The sequence below is a fragment of the Dromiciops gliroides genome, chromosome 2, assembly GCF_019393635.1.
Source record: "Dromiciops gliroides isolate mDroGli1 chromosome 2, mDroGli1.pri, whole genome shotgun sequence".
In the NCBI taxonomy this organism is placed as follows: Eukaryota; Metazoa; Chordata; class Mammalia; order Microbiotheria; family Microbiotheriidae; genus Dromiciops; species Dromiciops gliroides.
This window is the reverse complement of record NC_057862.1, coordinates 381,186,858-381,208,889: the sequence shown is the minus strand read 5'-3', so window position 1 is coordinate 381,208,889 and position 22,032 is coordinate 381,186,858. Positions and strand designations below refer to the sequence as shown.

The 22,032-nt window shown below is 39.5% G+C and overlaps 1 protein-coding gene across 2 annotated transcripts in view; it reads left to right on the top strand.

Annotated features, from left to right (window-relative positions):
- BRINP1 (BMP/retinoic acid inducible neural specific 1) overlaps window positions 1-22,032 on the top strand; it is a 181,837-nt gene that overhangs the window by 137,568 nt on the left and 22,237 nt on the right. For both annotated transcript variants that reach the window (XM_043984251.1, XM_043984250.1), the window contains 2 exons: window positions 17,356-17,592; window positions 20,456-20,678. In XM_043984251.1, the coding sequence (XP_043840186.1) occupies window positions 17,356-17,592; window positions 20,456-20,678 (460 nt within the window). The remainder of the gene's footprint in view (window positions 1-17,355; window positions 17,593-20,455; window positions 20,679-22,032) is intronic.

Sequence of the window (22,032 nt, the reverse complement as noted above, 5' to 3'; positions counted from 1 at the left end):
TTGTTTGGGGGTTTTTTGTTTTGTTTTGTTTTTTGCAGGGCAATGGGGGTTAAGTGACTTGCCCAGGATCACACAACTAGTAAGTTTCAAGTGTCTGAGGCCGGATTTAAACTCAGGTCCTCCTGAATCCAGGGCCGGTGCTTTATCCACTGTGCCACCTAACTGTCCCCCAAGATCTTGCTAGTTTTGATTAAGGGAAGGATAGTTTGAAATCAAACACACAAATAAAAGGTGCTCCACCCTTTCCAAAAAGGGTATGAATTACGGATGCAAGTAGTAGAATAAATGATACCTTATCTCCTTTACCAAGCTCACTATGAGTGCCATAGACACACATAGATAGTTCTAGGTGCTATTGTGGGTAAAAGGAAGGAAGGAGATTCCAATGGTATATCAGTTTTCAGAGACTAAAGCCTAGCCAGCCCTCTGTGAAAAGTTATGGAAGTATACAATGAAGTATTATAGCAAAAAACAAAACAAAACAAAACAAAAAATACCAAACAACAACAACAAAAACTCCAGTCTGTTAATGAAGAAACTAAAATTCTAGTCTCAGCTCTGCAACTATTTAAATTAATCTGGGTAGGGTTGGATATTTAGATCTGGGAATAATTTGCATAAAATAGCAATTGAATTGACAGGAGATGATTTGATTAACAAAAGAGATACTATAGAAGAGAGGAAAGCACAGAGCAAACCTTTGGAGCATACTTACAGATAGTGGAGGTACCCTGGATATCTCTTCTGGAAGACCAGAAAAGGAAGACAAGAAAGAGTAGTCAGAAAAGTGGGAGAAGAACCAAGTGGGAGCAGTGTCACAAAAACCAAGAGAAGAGAGAGTATACCTGTGGAAGGTGATTGACCCTGCCAGATGCTATATAGATAAGTCAGTAAGGAAAATGATTGAGTAAAGGATTAGATTTGGCAAGTAAGAGATCACTGGCTGTTTCTGATAAAGGCCTTATTTCTAAGCTATATATGGAACTAAATCACATTTATAAGGATGCAAATCATTCTCCAATTGAGAAATGGTCAAAGAATATGAACAGGCAGTTTTCTGATGAAGAAATCAAAGCTATCTATTGCCATCTGAAAACATGCTCTAAATCACTACTGTTTAGAGAAATGCAAATTAAAACAACTCTAAGGTACCACCTCACAGATTGGCTAACATGACAAAAAAAGGAAAATAATAAATGTTGGAAAAGCTGTGGAAAAATTGGGACACTAATGCATTGCTGGTGGAGTTGTGAACTAATCCAAGCATCCTGGAAAGCAATTTGGAACTATACCCAAAGGGCAATGGGGCTGTGCATACCCTTTGACCCAGTAATACCACTACTAGGTCTATATTCCAAAGAGATCATAAAAAAGGGGAAAAGACCCACATGTACAAAAATATTAATAGAAGCTCTCCTTGTGGTAATAAAGAATTGGAAATGAGGGAATGCCCATTAACTGGGGAATGGCTGAACAAGTTGTGGTATATGAATATAATGGAATGCTATTGTGCTATAAGAAATAATAAGCAGGCATATTTCAGAAAAACTTGGAAAGACTTAAGTGGACTATTGCTCAGTGAAGTGAGCAGAACCAGAACAGTAACAGCAACATTGTGTGATGATCAACTGTGATAGGGTTAGCTCTTCTCAGCAAGACAGTTCCAAGGAATTTATGATGAAAATGCTCTCTACATCCAAAAAAAAAAAAAAGGAATTTAAATGAACATTGAAGCATACTGTTTCTGCTTTGTTTTTTGTTTTCTTTTTTGAGGTTTTTCCCTTTTTTTCTGATTCTTTCATAACATGACTAATTCAGAAATATATTTATTGTGATTGTACATATATGAAATATATAGAATTGCTTTCTGTATTGGGGAGGGGGAAGGAGAGAGGCAAGGGATGAAGGGAGAAAAATTTGGAATTCAAAATCTTATAAAAACAAATGTTGAAAACTATCTTTACATGTAATGAAAAATAATAAAAATACTTTTATGATTTAAAAAAAACAAAAATTTAATTAAAAAAAGAGAGATCACTGACAACTTTGGAGGGACAGAAGCAAATGAAAGATGATGTCAGAAGCCATTTTACAGAAAGTTTAGAAGTAAGTGAAGGTATAGGAAGTGCAGAGACCTAGTATAGACAGCTTTTTCAAATTTAGTTGAAAAGGAATGGGAGCCAACAAGGATGGTCCGCTCAAGCAAGGTTTTGTTTTGTTTTGCTTTTTAAAGATAGGAAGAGACATAGGAGTATTAGTAGGCAGCAGGGAAGGGGCCAATATGTAGGGTGAGATTGAGAGATTGAAAGTAATAGATGAGGCAGTCTTTTGGAGAAGACAGGAAGGGAATATGCATATTGTGAGGTTTGCCTTGGCTAGGAGAAAGATCATCTCTTTATGTAAGACAGGACGATAGTGGGGAGCAGGGGTGGGGATGCCTGAGTAATGTTGAAATGAGTCAAGGAGAGAAGGAATCTCTCATCAAGTGACTTCAATTTTTTTTCTTCAGATATGCTTAACTGAGAGGGTGAGGGGATGGAATTCTATGATAAGGGAGCTTAAAGTTAGATGAGAAATTTGTAGTGGACTTAGTGTGGTCTTGTGATTTTCTTCAGTGTTCAGTAGCAAAGGAGATGGATGGCAAAAGGAATCCAAGCCTGGGGTTTGGCAAGCATGTGGGACAAGGGGATGAGGGTGCAAGGAATTTAAGTGCAGATGATAGTATAAAGTTGACATGATTCACCAAAAAGTTAAGATAGGGAAGGGAGGGAAGTGTAGCTGGTGCAACCTGAGAGGGAATTAAATTGTGGAGTATTTGGGTGAAGAATAAGATTAAAGGTCAGAAGATAGAGAAAAAGATGGAATGATAAAATATTATGATCAGATAAAGGAATTTTGAACTCCATAAACATAAGTGGCATACAATTTCATTAGCCTCAGAATAGTGTTACCCCTTAAGGTCAACATTGTCATTCCTATGAACCTTATTATCTCCCCTGTATGCTGAATGAAGAAGGTAGAGGATCATACATGTAGGATCCACTGGCACCCCAAGTCTTTTCACTGAAATGCTCAGCAGGCCTCAAGGAATCCTCTTTAGCCACTGAATGGTCACTGAAAGTATATTGATGAACTCATCTAAAAATCTTGATCCTATTAATTTTCTCAGCCTGCACAACTTCTATGGATAATGAATGGCAAATGTTTGCTCTCCTGGGTACAGGGCAAAGTACTGCTTCCTTACCCGAAACAACCTCTTTAAAGCTTTTAAGGGACCTTCAACTTCAAATATTCAGATCCATAGATTGATAGGTTAGAGCTAAAAAGTACCTTCGAGAATACTTCGGTCTATAGATTCATAAAATGTTACAGCTGGAAATCACCTTAGAACATAGAATGTTGGGATGTAAAATATAGGATGTAAGAACTGGGAGGGATTTTAGCTTAATAAAATTTAACTAATATTTCTCAAGCGCCATCAGAGTTTTAGGGTGAATAGCTCTGAGTATGAAAAGATAAAAAACAACAACAATAGAAAGACAATTGCTGTCCTCAAGGGGATTACATTCTACAGCAGACAGTACACAGATAACTATAATTAAAGGGATAGAGTGAAGAGGGTAAAGACTACATCAAAATACTTAGGTCTCATTGCAGAGGGAAATATTAGCTATGAATGATAAAGGAAGGTTTACGGAGGAAGTGCCACCTGAACTGAGACTGAAAAAAGAGAAGACAAAGAAAAGGAGAGTATTTTCTAAACTGAGGCAACAGCTTGTATAACTACAGGGACAGGGAGTAATTTCAGTAAATAACTGGTAATGACCATTTTGCCTGGAGTATAGAGTATGCAGTGGAGGTTAATAAGAATTAAACCTGGACATGTAAGCTAGATCCAGAATATGGAGAGCCTTAAATGCTAGAACTGAGCAGTTTTCATTTGACCTTAAGTCAATAGGGAGCCACTGATAATTTTTTGCCTTAGATACTTCCTCCCCTTTTTGAGATTATGTGTAAAGAATGAATTGTGGAGTGTGGAGATACATGAAAGAAAGAGCAACTGGAAATTGTAATAATATAAAAGAGAGGTGATTAGAGCCTAAGCATGGTTTTTGTCAGCATGAACGAGGAGGTACTATAAATGGAAAATGAAGATTTGACAACTGATATGAGAGGGGCTTGAGCAAGAGGACAGAGTCAAAGGTGACTCCAAGATTATAAACCTGCGAACCAAAAATACTAATGAAATAGTCTTGCTTTAAGTTATCTACTAAGTGAGAAGGTGAAGTAGGCAGTATCTGGGAATTGAAAAGGGAAGATGAGGTTTCAAACAAATATATTGGAGGATCATACATTGTTAAACCAGTTACCTATAAAGTTAGACTGAGGAGAGGCCACCACATGAGAGATCAGCAAAATAGGAAGAAGTTGAGGGACTAGATGTGTCCAAAGGGACGAAAGATATTAGGTGTGAGACAAAAGGAAAAGACAAGAGGATGTAATCAGAGAAGGGGATTTCAATGTACTTTTCTTTGATGTCTTTCAGATACAGACATAGTGGTGGTATTGCTAGCTCAAAGGGTATGCACAACTTTATTGCCCTTTGGTCACAGTTCCAAATTGATCTACAGAATGGTTAGTTCAGTTTACAACTGCACCAATAGTACATTAGTGTTCCAGTGTTTTCACATCCTCTCCAACATTTGTCATTTCCCATTTCTGTCATATTAGCCAATCTAATAGGTGCAAAGTGATATCTCAGACTTGTTTTAATTTGCATTCCCCTAATCAGTAGTGAGTTAGTGCATTTTTTCATGTGAGCTTTGATTTTTTTCTTCTGAAAACTATTTATACCCTTTGACCATTTATCAATTGGGGAATGACTCAAATGCTTATACATTTGAATCAATTCTCTTTTTATTTGAGAAATAAGGCCGTTATCAAAGGAACTTCTATAATTTTTTTCCCACCAGTTTCCTCTTTTCCTTCAAATCTTGGTTGCATTGGTTTCATTTGTGCAAAATCTTCAATTTCATATCATACAAATTTATATCCCATAATGCTCTGTATCTCTTGTTTCATTATAAATTCTTCCCTTATCCATACATCTGACAGGTAAAATTTTCCAAGCTCTCCTAATTTGCCTGATATCATCCTTTGTGTCTAAATCATGTACCCATTTTGACCTTTTCTTGGTAGAATGTGTGAGTTATTAGACCTGCCTATTCTCACAAATCATTCCCCATGTCTTCATAGTATTTCATTCTCATCTCTACTTTTTAAAATTTTTGTCTTGCTTCAAGGTGTAAATCAGGTACCATCTTCTCTGTGCTACCTTCCTGAATATCAGAAATCATTGCTGTTCTTTTCTTCCTTGGGCTTTACCTGTTATACTTCTTTGTGTACTTGTAGTGCTCACTCTGAGATACTAGAAACTCCTTAACCACAGAGCTGGTTCCCTTTTTTTTTTTTTTTTTTTTTGCTTTTCCCTGCTCTTTGCCTAATAATTTTGGCAATAGAGCAGGTAATTAAGAAGTGATTGTTGAAATGAATTGAAGGATCCTGGGCATGTGAATAGCAGTATGCAAAGTTCTTACATATTAGTTAATCCATTGGATTCCCACAATTTCCCTGTGAAGGAGACATAGCAAGGGTTATTATTCTAATTTGGGAAGGAGTGTGTGTGGGGTAAGGAGGATCCGTGATCTATGATTTTATTGGAATAGTTATCACCTAGTGAGGAAACTCCCTCCACTAATGAAAATTGTCACCTGGATATACTGAGAGGCTAAGTGACTTATCCAAGGTGACACATTAAGTATATGTCAGAGTTAGAGCTTGAGCCAAAATCTTCCTGACTATGAGGCTCTACCCACTACTCCACATTGCCTCAAAATCCCACTTCAACGATATGAAGTGTAAGAGGAGGGAACAGTACCTACTATGTTCCAGTCACTATGCTAAACACTTTTACAAACCTGCAAAGGAGATGCTATTATTTTCATCCCCATTTTACCATTGAGGAAACTGAGGCAAAAGGAAGTTAAATGGCTTGCCCAAGGTCACACAACTAGTAAGTGTCTGAGGTCAGATTTCAACTCAGGCTTCCTGATTCCAATCCCAGAGTTCTATTCACTGTTCCACCAGAAGCCTCAGAGAAGTAACTTACCCAAAATTAGTTAGATTTTAGAATCGTAACTTCTCAGAGTTGGAAATGACCTACATCAAAGGTAATCCAGTCTAGATTTCTTGGCCTGTCTAAATATCTATTATCTCTTATGGGGAATAGGGAGACAATATTTCAGCTAGCTAGGCATATGGTTTTAAGCTATCATAAGGGGTCAAATAGCTTAGTAGACAGGATGCTATGTCATATATCTCAGGATCACATATTAGAGCTGGAAGGGACCTCAGAGATAATGGAACCCAACCCCCTTATTTTGTACATGAGGAAACCAAGGCCCTGAGAAGATCTTAGGCCACCTAGGAAGTAAGTGGCAGAGACAAGATTCAAATCCAGGTACTTCCACAAGACTAGTGCTCTATCCATTATACCACACTGCCTCTTGAACTTGGATTCAAGAAGATCTGAGTTTCAATCCTTCTGCTCTTACTTGCTGTTTGACCATGGGCAAGTTACTTAGCCTCAGTTTCCTACACTCTAACATGGGGATAAAAATACCCATAGCACTTTCTTTACAAGGCTGTATGAGGCACAAATAGATAATGAATGTAAAGTGATTCACAAGATCAAAATGCTATGTAAATGTCATACATTTTTTAGGAATATCTGTAATTAGAAAGTAGGCCATTAAAGGATCAGATGAATGTAAGAACCGTGAAGGCAAGGACTGCTTTTCATTTTGTCTTTATGTCCCATAAACCTAACATGGTGCTTTATGCATAAGTAAGTATGAAATAAAAGCTCATCAGATTCTGTTTATGTCAGAGGAACTGGGTATGTTTATCCTAGAAGGGGAAAGAGACTTAGAACTGTATGAATTAGTTTCAAGAAATTTCCTAAGCATCTAATAAAATTTTCTAAGCACTAGGGATACAAACCCAAACCAAAACAGTGCCTACTTTCAATATACTTACATTCTAGTAAGGGGGTAGTGGCCAGGCTGTTTTCTTATGAGAAATCATGGAGATAACAAGTGGATCAATAAGGGCTAGCTCCAGGAGCAATGACACTATTGATTTGATAACCCTTCCATAAGCAAGAAGTGAAAAAGTAACCGTGGAGGGGGAAACATGCAATGGCAAGGAGAATGAAAAAGAAGATGGCTAGGGTCCCCTTGTACCCTTGATCCTATTCCCTGCCACCTTCTCTAGCAGATTGCCTCAACTCTCTCTCTAATCTTCATTTTCTCATTATGTTTTTTCCTACTAGCTACAAATATACCAGTCTCCCCATTTAGATATTTTTTTTTATTAAATTACATTGTACTTGCTAATATCCTCCCTCTCTCAGGAAAACACTCGAAAAAGCCATTTCTACTTGGTACTTTAATTTCATCCCCTACTAGTACCTTCTTAACTCCCTTTACTTCTTGCCATTCAACTGAATTTTTATCATTCAACTGAAACTCTTTACTTCAATGTCACCAACCGTTTTTAATTGCCAAAACTATTGACCTTTTCTCTAACCTCATCCTCCTTGACCTCTTTGTGGCTTTCCACTCTGCCTCAGGCACTTAACCTCCTCTGTGACTTTGAGAAAGCTACTTAAAATCTTTCAGGATCATATTCTTCATCTCTAAAATAGCATCTACTTTATAGGATTGCTGTGAGGATCAAATGAGATCACACATGTAAAATGCTTTTGCAAAATTTAAAATTCTATTTACTAGCTATTGACCACCTTGGTACTTTCTCTTCTTGAAATTTTTTTACTGACAGTGTTCTCTTTTGGTCTTCCTCTTAGTTGACTGGATTTTCTCACTTTGCTTTGCTAATTCAACATGTCCCCCTAGGCTAGCTATCATTGGCCCTCTTCTCTCTTCTTTCTACTCTTCCAAACTTGGTGATCTCATCAGTCCCACAGATTTCCATCATCATCTCTATTCAGATGACTTCTAGATCTTTTTATAAAGCCTGACTCTTATCTCCTGCACTCCAATTTCACATCCTGAATTGCCTATTAGGCATACTGTACTGGATGTCCCATAACCATCTCAATCTCAATATATACAAAATAGAATTATCTTTCCCATCAATTCCTCCGTTCTTCTGACCTTCCCTATGCTGTCAAGGACACTACCATTCTCCCAGTCACCCAGTTTCACAACTTCTATTCTGCACTTTCATTCTCCCCAAGTAACCAAACAGCTGCCAATTCTTATTACTTTTACCTTGATATCTCTTACATACATTTGTTTCCTCCTCCATATTCACTTGCTACTGCTGTAACTCAGGCCTTCATCTCTTCTCACTCCCCACTCTAATCCATCTTTCATAGAGTTGCCCAAGTAATTTTTCTAAAGTACATGTTGATTATTTCATACCCTCTCAGACAAATGCCAGTGGCTTCTTATTGGTTCAAAAATCCAATATGAATTGCTCTGGCATTTAAAACACTTTACAATCTGGCACCTTCCTACCTTTCTAGTTTTCTTAAATATTACTTCCCTCCTAACAATATTCAATCTGGATACACTAGAAATTTGTTATTCTGCACAGAAAATCCTCCTCCCTTCTCTGTGTCTTTGTATGTTCCTCATGTCTGGAATGCACTCACTCCTCAACTCTACCTCCTGGTAGGCCTAGTTGCCTTCTAATACAAAAGCCAAAAAGAGAGTGGGAAAGGGAGAAGGAGAGGGAGAGGGAGAGGTTGTGGTAGTGGGTGAAGGGAGAGAGAGATTAGATATAGATATAGAAAATAAATTAGGTACTACCATATATTCTGTTACATATTATGCAATATTAAATATTGTCTGTTTTCTCCCCCATTACCTGGCAAGTTCTTTGAGGGCAGAGATGGTTTCACTTTTGTCTGTGTGTCTCCAGAGATTAAGCAGAGTGCCTGTCACATAATAGGAATTTAATAAAAGATTGTTTACTGGATGGGACCCAGAAAATATAGTGGGCCATGGACTGTCTCTATTTACCAAAGGGAGGAGAAAAGGGCAGGAAGAAAGGATTGATCTGAGGTGTTTTTCATCTCCTTTAGCCCTGCTAAAGCTCAGAACTTCCAAATGCTAAAATTCTACCAGCCTCAGCCTCCTAAGGTAGCAGAGATGACAAGCCTGCACCACCATGTCCCAACTGACCTGGGTGCTACAACTGAGTGGATTGAGTCCTCTAGTACACAGAATTATCTGAAGTGATGGCAGATGGAATAGGGATTAGTTTGTCTAGGCCCTAGGAGACATCTATAGTAGCATCAGTAGTGGTAGTTGTACTGAATAGGACTTTTGGAAGAGAGCAGATTTTGAATTTTGAGGACTTGAGTTCAAATCCCACCTCTGTCCCTTACAACCTGTGTGATCTTGGGCAACTCATTTAACCTCTCTGGTCCCCAGGTTCCTCAACTGAAAAATGAGTGCATGAGACTAGATTACTAACCTTAAAAGTTGCTTTCATCTCTAAATCTACGGTCCTTATGATCTAAATGATAGAGCTGAGTAGATAGAGCTCTGGGTCTGAAGGTTGGAAGACCTGAGTTCAAATCCAGCCTCAGACACTTACTATCTGTGTGACCCCAGGCAAGGCACTACTTAACTTCTGTTTGCCTCAGTTTTCTCATCTGTAAATCAGGAATAATAATAGCACCTACCTCCCAGGGTTGCTGTGAGGATCAAATGAGATAATAATTGCAATGCATTTAAAACATTGTCTGGTATATAGTTAATGCTATATAAATGTTAACTCTTATTATTATATAAAGCATATAAACATGACCCCCCTTCTACACTCATATATAAATATAAAAAATAATATATTTATATTTTATTGTAATTTCATGTACATATGGAAAACAACAACAACAAACCTTCCTGTACAAAAGTGGCATAGGATGCGTCAGGAAGTAGCAGCTTCCTTATCTATCCCTGGAGGTCTTTAGGCAGAGACGGGAAAACCACTTGTTAGGGATGCTAGAGAGGGAATTCCTATTCCTTCCACCTCTGACATTCTGTGGTTCTGTGATCTGGACCTTAACCAATCTCCACTTCCTACTCCCTTCACTAAGGGAGGCAAACAAGTGGTCTCATGAGATTGCAGGAGCCCTGTGGCAGCCTGTCTCCCTTTCCCAGAGCGTAAATGACCCGTCACGGAGACAGGACTGAACTTCTGAATGAGATCACAGCCTTTCCGCCCTTTCTGCACAGTTTCACCCGGTGAATTATTGTCTTATTTCCATTCCACTCCAATGAGCTGTCAGCGATGGATACTGTAATTCAGCGCAATAGAAACACAAACAGATGGGTAATTGACCTGCGTGCCTTCATTACACTGGAGTTCAGCACTGCTGTTCCAGCCATAAAGTCCTTTATCTGCCAGTCTGAAATCCCTGGGCTTTTTGTGAGGAAGGAGATCAGGCCGGGAGGCTTGCAGACGGTTCACTCGGAGTTATTATTCCCTCTGCCTCATGCATTTCAGAAACCGACAGAATCTGACAGGCAGAACTTACCAGGTACAAGACAACAGCTGGGAGTCCTATAGGGCTTGACGATGTCTGCAGGGGGTTGCATTCTGGTGCTGTAACGGGAGAGAAAAATATTTATCTTCCATCACAGGAGGACCTGTTTTTTTTGTTGTTGGTTTTTTTTCCCCCTCTTCTCCCTCCTCTGGTACAATTGGCCTCCCCTTGACACCAAAAGAGAGTGTGCATTTAGCTACTAATGAAATAGGTCAGGAAACAAATTATTTAGTCAAGAAAGATTTGTTGAGTCCCTACGGGGAGTATAGCACTAGTTTAGGTGCTTAGGACATATGATGAAGAAGGGGAGGTTGTGGCAATAAGGGTGGGTGTTTCCCTTGAGTTTGGAGTCAGAAAATGTGGGTCAGAATCCTGACTGTTCTTCAAGACTTATCTGACCTTGGGGCAAATCATTTCACCTCTGAAGGGCCTTAGTTTTCTGTTCTATGGAATGAAGGGATTGGACTTGATCTGAAAAGGCCTTTCCTGGTCTAAATCCTATGATCTGAAATGGTCCTTGCCTTAAAGGGGCTTAGAGTGAGCCAGGGCCATTCCTGGCTCTGAACATTTTTTCTTTCAAGCTCGTCTAAGAATGTTGGTGCTAGAAGATGAATTCAGAATCTCCCAGCCCAATCCCCTCATTTTACCTGTGACTAAGGCCAGACCCATGGAAGGGAAGGGATTTTCCCAAGATCACACAGCTATAAAAGGGACAGCCTCAAACTGAGATATTCTGATTCTATGTCTTGGGCTCAGGGGATATTCCACAAGCATACTTTCCCACCAAGATAAATCCAATGTAAGCTTTATGGCCAAACCAGCCTAGTGGAGGAGACTAAGCCAGTGTACTCTGAGGTCGGGTCCCATCCCCAAGAGCTGTGCCACAATTTTCATCTCTGCTGTTTCCTATTTAATTTTAAAACTATCAGGTTCTATCCTTTCTGTCATTTACCAAACATTTACTAACAGCCTGAGGCTTGCTGGGTACTGTGGGAGAGATTAAGGAAGGAGAGGACAGGATCTCTCTCTTGATGTAACTTAAGTCTTGTTTTGAATGCACGACTCAAACATATGATACAAGGGAATATGTAATCAAATGCTACCACATGTCAACCAGACCCTAAGTGGCAAAGGAGGTCAGAAGCTTGTATGTTGAGTTCGTGCAAGAGTAATCTGGGAGGAAAAGGCCCCAAGGAGGAAGGCTACACTGAATTATTCTAAACATACTTGTATACATATGCCTGAATTCAAATAACTTTAGAGAAGATAGAACATTGCATTTCACTTCATATAAGTATAGCTATAACAGAGAGAAAAGACCCTATTTAGGTAAAATGTAAAGCGCTTTGGACTAAGAGGTAAGACTACTGACTTGGGACCAAGTCCCAATTCGGAACACTTCTTATCTCCAGTAAGGAATGACATTATCTAGGCAGCTAGTGGCACAGTGTATAGAACACTGGACCTGACGTCACGAAGACCTTAATTCAGTTCCTACCTCAGACACTTATTAGTTGTGTGACCCCAGGCAAGTCACTTAACCACTGTCTGCCTCAGTTTCCTTATATATAAAATGGGGATTATGATATCTACCTTCTAGAATTACTGTAAGCATCTAATGAAATAATAATGCTATATACATAACAGTTATCATCATCATCTGTAAGGTGGGTAGGAAAGGCAAATTTTTTTAAAAAGGTGCTCTCATCCTTATGTTAATGGAGATAGTTCCCTTTTTTCTGGATTTAGAGGCAAGCTGTATGGGCTCCTCTGTAAGGTAAATAGAGTGCAGGGCCTGGAGTCAGGAAGATCTGAGTTCAAATTTGACCTAAGACACTTAGTAGCTGTGTGGTCCTGAGAAAGTCACTTAACCCTGTTTGCCTCAGTTTTCTCATCTGTAAAATGATTGTTGTTCATCCTTCATTCTCAAAGAGAACCAATAGCCTCAGGAGGTTGATTTCCTGACTTGTGAGTGAATTAGATTTAAGTAAGGCAGTGCTGTGCAAAGTAATCAGCTCCAATCTCTCCTCCAGAGTCATTAGAGTTCAGCAGTAAGACATAGGTCAGGACATGTGGTGATGACCCCGGATGCAGTGGGGGACCTTGGCCTTTTTAAGCTAAGGTCTTTCTCTCTTTTAAAGCTTTCTCTAAAGTTATTTGAATTCAGGCATAAGTGTACAAAGTGTTGTCTGAGGCAACAGCCATTCAGTAATTAAACACCAGGTAAGAATAGAATCAAAAGATGGCCTAGTTTGCCAAAAAGAATCAATATGGTAGGTGAAGACCCTCAGAGGTTTTGGCCAGAACAGAAACAATTGCTTTTCGCCCTGTAAAATGAGCTGGAGATAGAAATGGCAAATCTCTACAGTGTCTTTGCCAAGAAAACTCCAAATGGGATCACAAAGAGTCAGACACAACTGAAATGATCCAACAACAACAAGAAGAAGGTGGTACAGTAGATAGAGTTCTGGGCTTGGAGACAGGAAGACCTGAGTTCAAATATGACCTCAGACACTTACTAGATCTGTGATTCTGAATAAGTCCATTTAAGTTTTGTTTGCTTCAGTTTCCTGAACTATAAAATAGAGGTAATAACAACATCTACCTCATGGGGATGCTGTGAGCATCAAATGAGATAATATTTTTAAAGTGCAGAGCACAGTACCTGGCACATAGTAGGTACTATATAAATGCTTATTCTCTTCCTTTTCCTTATGCTTCTCTTGGTCAACATATAGATATCAGAATGGAGATAGTGTATGCTATGTTAGGGTCAGGAACAGAAAGACTATATGTACTGAGTTTCCATATATCAAGCCCAACAATCACCATGGGAGGTAGCAAGGGAGAAAGAAGCAAAGAGTGATGGTCCTTGTCTTAATGTTCACACGTTCCCCCATTGCCCACACATCCTGCATATTGAAGGCATCACATTTAAAATTCTAAGTAGTCTGGGAGGAAAAAAAAAACATTCCATATGTTCAGTGTGGGTGAGTTGGTTTTGAAATGAAAATCAGAATTTTTTAAGTCTTACCAATTGTGCAGGGGAATCAATAACCTTCGCAAAACAGCAGCATTGGTTTTTTCTTTCTTTCCTTTTTTGGACATCCTCTGTAACTTGTATGGGCACAGGGTCCAAGTCCTAGTTTTGCCATCTACTTATTAATCGTGTGACCTTGGGCAAGTCCCGTGCCCTCTTTGGGAGTACACATCTTCATCTGTGAAATGAAGATAATTACCCTTGAACCACCAAACTCAGAATTATTTTGAAGAGAGTGAACCGTAAAGCATCAGAAACATGACATGTTGCCATATGCATATGAGTTATTATTCCATAAATATGAATTAGTATTGCTTGCATAAACACTTATGGAGTTATATGTGCATATACATGTATAATTCCTTGGGAGCTATGTGGAGCAAAATATCCCACACCAGACAGCAGCTGTATATCTGTACAACAGTGATTCTATGGGCCAAATTCTGCCCCAAGATATTTATGGCTCCCTTTGAAATGGGGAAACAGGAATGAGGCGCCAATATACGAGGCCAGAACTGGGCTTCTTTGTTGAACCAGGTGACCGAGGGAAGCCTTTGGCCGCGGCCGCTTGTGAATCCCTGCTGCTAACAAAATAGTTATGTAACTTTCAACAGTAATGACATTTTGCAGAAAAGTACTTTCTAATTGCCTCTGTCTTCATTATTCTCCTTCAAAATTACCCAAGAGATCCTGCCTCAGAGACGCGGAGGCACGGACGGAGTTTCCGTTTTTAAAGAGAAGCCTGTTTGTGTTACAACTGCTCATAAAAAAAGCCCCCAATGCCAAGCCTTCTCTGTCTTTTTTCCTCCAGTTAGATTAAACATAGAAGGTAATACTGCCTTTTGAATCCTTGCCAAACTAAGAGATGATTTGACGCATTTTTCTAAAAACTCGCTCTTCAAGTTCCTTTTGGGCTGAAAACAAGAATAGAAAATGTTCTCCCCACACACAGGGGATAGAGAAAATGATGAGCAAGCACATGGAAATAGAGCAGCAGCATGGTAAAGTAAAAGAAAAACTTGGGCTGACACCACTGCTAATGAGCCTTGTTTTTCCATCTGATAAAATGGGGAGAATAATCTTTGCTTTGCCTCCTTCTTAAAGATATTGTATGTGTGTGTGGGGGGGGGTACTTTGCCACCTGAAAAATGATCATCATTATTATAAAAAGACAGAGAAAAAGGTGAGATTCTTCCATACTATTCAGTCAGAATGGACAAAAAAAAAAATCAGTAATTGGACGGATAGAAGGCTGGAGGGTCTCAGAATTGGAGATAGTGAATATTGGAAGTCAGAGGGAATCCCAGATCCTCTACTAAGGAAAGTTTCCTGTAATTCACTGACTTAGCTGGATTCCAGTCCCTTCTTTGATTTTATTTTTTTCTCCCTACTGAGTCCAAAATGCTGGGCAGAGGATATACAATGGAGAAAGAATGTGGTTCATTGCACAGCCCCACAAGGGAGAAATAGGGAAGAGGGTATTGGGGAGGTAGATAAGTAAAAGAGAAGAAGAGGGTAGGAAGAGAAAATAATCAAACTGAATCTGCAAGTGAGGATCCATTTATCCTGGGGATGTTGCTGATGATCCTCACATTGGTGGTGACCTTCCCCCCTCAAGCCACATGTGTCAATTCATTTTTCCCTGTCTATTCTCCTCACCATGTAAGATGAGAGAGAGGCCAAGAGTTGGTTTCAAAGCCAGGTTGTTTTCACTTCAGGTCTCACTTCTGACACATTCTGGCTACATGACCCTGAACAACTAAGTTGACCTCTTTGTGCTCTGAGTAATTCTCTACTGGTAGAGGAAGTGCCCTCACCAGTCCAGTTTATATCCCTCTATTCATCTGTGTTTGGTCCCTATCCTCCTAACAGACTATGCTCCATGAGGGTAGGGACTATATCTTATTAAAGTTTTTTATGTCCCTAGGATGTCCTATCCATAGTTTGTGCTCATTAAGTGCTTATCGAATAAGTTTTCAGGAAATTGTTAAGTCATCTCCACAGGCCTATATTTTGATGGGCAATACTCTTTCCTTGCTTTTATAATCTCTTGATTCTGTATTCTCTTCTCACAAACATTCCATGTACTGTCCTAGCTCCTACTCTTTCCTTATGATATTTTCTATGCCTAAAATGCCCTCCTTTTCTATCTTTTCCCTATTTAATTCCTACCCAAACTTTAAAGCCCAAATCAAATGCCACCTTGTCAATGAAGCCTTCTCTGATACACTGGATCAATAAAAACCTCCTCTTTTGGCAGGTCCTAAGTGGCATTTTGTTTTCTATCACTCTAATACACATCACATAACAGTATATATTGTACAAACTGAATAGATTCCTTATCTACTAGTCTGTAAGCTCTATGAAAGCAGAGACTATGTCTTATTTAAACTTTGGGTACCTTCCAATGACTGGCACAGTCATGTGAAACTAGTATAGGCTTAACAAATATTTATTATTATCGTACATTTTCCCAACATCCCATTCAGCAGAATATACTGGGACCTCAAGAAGCCTTGGCACCAGGAGATTGCTGCTTTCCCATCTTTGTTGATGGGGGACATGGGCTCCCCTATAATTTATATTCTTGCCCAGAGGTCCTTTTTGCATCAAAATATGAGTTGAGGGAGAGAGAGAAAGGACCATTGCTGCAGTTATTGTGTATCTTCTTGGGTAAGATGTCTAGGACTGCAGAAAGAATCTGTTCCAAAGTAAAATAGATTATATAGGGTACTGAGTAAGACTTCTTAGCAGCGTTAAGTATCTTCCCAGCATCAGCCTGGGAAGTGATTTTCATTTCTTAATATGTATGCCTATGAAGTTTAAGGTTTGACCTACTGGAGAAAGTAAAGGGCTTTAATCAGGAAGATCTAAGTCTGAATCCTGCCATAGAAACTTACTAACTTTGTTATCCTGGGGTGTTTCTTTGTTTAACTTCTCTCAACTTCAGTTTCCTCATATTTAAAATGGGAAATACCTCACAACATTGTGATAATGGTGGAATTTAGTAATAAATGAAAAAATGTTTTGTAAATCTTAAAGTACAATATAAATGCTAGCTATTATCAAGTCGGAAAAAAAAGTTTCAGGTGCAGGTTTGATTTTTTTTTTTGAGGCAATCAGGTTTAAGTGACTTGGCCAGGGTCACAGAGCTAATAAGTATCTGAGGCCAGATTTGAACTCAGGTCTTCCTGACACAGGACCACTGTTCTATCCACTATGCCACCTCACTGTCCCCAAGCCTGATTTCTTATCCAAATACTAGATAAGCTAAATGTGAAGAGGCTTCTCAAACTAGCACATCCCATCAGCTGATGCATATTTTGGCCATATCAGCTCATAAAACTATTTTAGGAAAGTGGTGAAGGAATTGAGATCTGTGTCAATGGAGGATGTTCACACTAAAGAAATCCATGAAGAAAAAGGGAATAGTAAAGTATGTGGAGTTGGAATAAAAATGGTTGATAAAGAGATCTCACTAACAAGCTAGGCCCTCCACAATGCCTGCATTTTGGCCCATCCCAAAGGACTTCAGTTATAACAAGCAGAAGAAACCTGGCAGCCTTTGAACCCCAATGTATCTCCTTTCAAAATGGTTAATGAAATAACTTCTGTTCAACATTTCCATCTCTTCCCCTTTCTCCCTCCTGCCCTTTTTTATGTTCTCATGCAGGTCTTCAGATAATCTTCCCTCAGTATCTGCAAGAGAAATTTGTCCAATCAGCCTTGAGTTACATAATGTGCAATGGGGAGGGAGAGTATGTGTGTAAGAACAGCCAGTGCCGATGTCAGTGTGCAGAGGAATTCCCACAGTGCAACTGCCCAATCACTGACATCCAGATCATGGAGTACACTTTGGCCAACATGGCCAAGTCTTGGACGGAAGCCTATAAGGACCTGGAGAATTCAGGTATGGAGTCTAACAACTGATGGCCTTGTGTTCTGTGTGTGTGTGTGTGTGTGTGTGTGTGTGAGAGAGAGAGACAGAGAGAGAGAGACAGAGACAGAGACAGAGAGTGAGGGAGAAAAGGAGGGAAGGAAGGTGGGGGAGAGAGGGAGAGAATCACTGTAACAATAAAAATAAGATCTAACATGCAAAAATCACCAAAACAAAAATAAGCTCTTGATGAAGATAGCAAATGATCTCTAAAAGTCTTCCTTAGAGAATAAGAATGTTTCAAAGACATTTCCCTTATCTTCATCATTATAGAGAAGCAAAGACATCTATCCAAGGTCACATAGTAAATCTAATAGTAGTGTGTGGAACTAAGATCATTTGCCTTCCTGGCAGAAACCTGCATTTATCCCCCAATCTCATCCAGGACCACCCCACGGTGTCCTTTTCCATGTGTTCCCAAGGTGCCTTTAAAAGTTCAGAGACATAATTGCCAGTATGCCATAATGGCATAGTTATTGTGAATGGTTCCAAGGCTCACTGAGAAAGACCAGGGTGATGCTGATACCCTTTAGGTAAAAGCTTTGTCAAGGTATCCAAAGAATCTTGGCTGTGCATAGCTTCAGACTATTTATAAAAGGATCAAAGATAAGTTTAACGATGGGGTGGAAAACTCTTTGCTTCCACAGCTTGAGACACTCACACCCCTGTTTAGAGAACAAATCAAAATACATATGAGATTAGAAAGTGCCCTATATTACTATTCTGTTCTGGTGAGGGACAGAGCCAGGAGTCATTTTCTCTAACAAAGTTCTGCCAGACTTGTGTTTGCAATGGTATTTGGGATGGCCAGTTGGAGTAGCTTACATAGCCTTCTCTTTGGTTCTGATCACCTACTTATCAGTACGCACCTTTTCTTCCAGTTACAACATTATCAGAGTCTGTATTTTAAAATTCTATGTTCAAATGCCCCTTCTATCTAGGTCTAAAAGGTTATGTTTTAAATATTCACATAGATTCTATAGTCTACATTCTCTCCCAATTTAGGCATTCTATTCTCTAGTATTTTATTTTAAGGAGGTTCTTTTTAGCTCTAACATTCTATGTGTTGATATTCAAGTATCCTAAGGCTCATTCCAGCTCTGACATTCTGATTATATGTGCTGTTGGTGATTTTACTCCTGATTATACATGCTATTGGTGATTTTACTCCTAGTTTAGTTTTTGCAAGGTCACATCACTGAGATAAAGCTGCTAACACTACACAGCCCCTTTAAATCTGTACAGAATTCACAAAAGAAAAGGAGTCTGTATGACAATTTATATTATTTTTTTATTGTTGTTGATCCTAAACAAAAGGAATGTTTGTGAAAATAAAATTTTAGAAAGAATTTTGTCCTAATAGCTCCAAGGCCTAGTCGAAGGGAGGCTGCATGCAAAAACTGCCTGGCTTCTCTGAATCCAGTTATTGGGAAAGAAGAGAAACCACTTTGGGTGGGGAAAGACAAGAAGATGAGAAGCCACGTATTAAGCTGAATAGACCACTTAGATGACTTATGCATTGTGCCCGCTTCCCACAAGGACATTCATTCTCTAATGTCCCTGTATGTATCAATTGAAAACAGCATCGCCCATTAAGGAAAGAAATCCATATATGCATCTGTGGTTTGATTTTTTTTCTTCTTCTTCTTCTTTTCATTTTCAGCCCATAATAGCATTAACAGCTTCGACTCTGGGTAATTTCATCGGATTAATGGCCAACTACTGCTAAAGACTAGCAACTCCTCCCCCCAGGCAGAAATGTCTTCATGTCCCCAAATGATTGGGCTTAAACAGGACTCAGCTAGAACACACAGAGATTCAGAGACCTGTTTATGCTCACTGAAAAATTGGGTAGGGAGACCTGCTCGTTTGTTAGAGCTGGGATTTTAAGGCCTGGACTCCCGGGTTTCCCCTCCCAATCTACCACAAACTCTGAAGCCACAGACATGAAGAATAATTGCCTGTTCACTGCAAACAGATTAGAGGGAAACATCTTTCTGTGCCAATAAATGGGTCAAATGCTGAATGAACTCAGAAAATTTCCATCAATAAAAATAGAGGTAGAAGGGACCTGAAGAAGTCATTAGCACTATTTACTTCCTTCTGGTGGGCTACTTAGTACTAATAGTCAACCTTTCTCTTTCTAACAGTCATTAGGGATAGAGAGGAATCCTACCCCTTCATTGAACCAGACATCCCAATATTGTTGTGGGTCTAAGACTCAGAAGGTCTTATGATCAACCCAAATCTTGCTTTAATTTTAGCTTACTTGCTTTAGATGATATCATCTGGATATTGAGAAAAAGTACTCAAATTGCCATATTCAAAGATTATTATGCCATCCCATTGCAACCTCTTTTGCAGTATAAATGATACCCAAGTCCCCTCAACCCTTCAACATAAAAACTGGAAAACAGCACTGACTTGGGAGTCTAGAGACTTGAGTTCAGAGTCTTCCACTACTTGCTATGCAACCTTAGGTCATCATTTCTCCTTTCTGAACCTCAATTTCCTCCTTTGCAAAAGAAAAGTAGACTAAATGATCTCAAAGGTCCATTCAATTTCACAGGTGAACTGTCTGTGAGTCTATCAGCAGAAAAAAAAAAAAGAAACCATCTGTTTTATGACCCCTGTACATCCTAGGAAGTCGAGGAGAGGGCTGGAAGCTGAGAGCAGGAAAGAAACTGGTAGGATGATTTCTATTTCCAGGGGATCCTAGATTATGGAACCTGACTTGCAAGTTTGCATTATTCAGTGATCATTTTTATTCTGTGGATGTTTTTGGAGGGCATATTCTGGTCTCATCTTCTGCATCTGGGCTTGTGTTTTACAACAGATGAGTTTAAATCATTCATGAAGAGGCTGCCTAACAACCATTTTCTGACCATTGGGAGCATCCACCAGCATTGGGGGAATGACTGGGATCTACAGAACCGCTACAAGCTGCTCCAGAGCTCTACTGAGGCTCAGAGACAGAAGATCCAGCGCACTGCCCGGAAACTCTTTGGCCTCAGCGTCCGCTGCCGCCACAACCCAAACCACCAGCTGCCAAGAGAAAGGTGAGCTGCCCTCTACTCCTCTCCCTGGTTCCCAAAGAGCTCCAGGTATGAGATGGGTGGGAATTTCTATTGGGAAGGTTCTTGGCCTTCCAAAGGAAATTGTGGCCTACTATGAAGGTCTCATGGGGCAACTAGATGGTACAATGCAAAGATCTCTAGGCCTGAAGTCAAGAAGACCTCAGTTCAAATCCAGCTTCAGACACTAATTTACCAGGTATATGACCCTGAGTCAATCACTTAACCCTTGGTTTTCTTGGTTTCCTCATCTGTAAAATGGGATTAATAATAGCACCTACTTCCCAAGGTGCTTTTGAGGACCAAATGAGATAATAATTGCAAAGCATTTAGCACAGTGCTTGCCCCATAGTAAGTGCTATATAAATGTTAACTATTATTAATATTAATAGGAGTCATCTGGTCAAACATTTTATGGATAGAGGAAACTGAAGCCCATGGAGGTTAAGTGATTTGCCCAAGATCACACAATGCAGTGTAATCTATTCTATTAAAGTAATGTGTGATTAAGAATCCCTTGATAGAAACCCTGGGAAAGATTGGCTTGTCATTTTGTTTTGTTTTTTGTGGTTTTTGTTTTGTTTTGTTTTGTTTTGTTTTGTTGTTTTTTAGGGACAATAAGGGTTAAGTGACTTGCCCAAGGTCACACAGCTAGTAAGTGTCAGGTGTCTGAGGCAAGATTTGAACTCAGGTCTTTCTGAATCCAGGGCAGGTGCTTTATCCACTGCGCCACCTAGCTGTCCCCAGATTGGCTTGTTATATTTAAGATTTCAGAACTTGGAGTTGGAAGAACTAGGTTGGAATCTCTTCCCTGCCACTTCTTAGCCACGTGGTCTTGTGGAAATGACTTCTGTTCTCTGAGCCTCAGTTTCCTCATGTAGAAAATGGTGAGTTTGGGCTATATGAGATGTATGGAACTTTCCAACCCCCAAATTTTGCAGCCCTCTGATTCTCTGATGTTGTGATCCATTAGCATCTTCAAATATATTTGTTTCATAGATGAGCTAGCTATGGTCAGGCCCTGCACCAGACATTTTTGCATCACAGGAAATGCTGAGAGTTTGCACAGCTATTGGAGGAGTGAAGCCTTCAGTCGAGCACAAGCTGTGCTTGACTTAGCGAAAAAGAAAAAAAAAATAGAGAAAAAAAAATCCCTGAAGACCTTGACTGTTAGATTTATTTGGCATTCAAAATGTGCACACTTATAAAAAAGTTGTATTTAATAATGCCCTCAGTGGTTGTCTGCTCTGCCTAACTCCAATCCCAGCTCTGCCATCTACCTTGGAAAAGAAATCATAGACACAGAAAGAACACTATATTAAAAAAAAAGATAAACTTG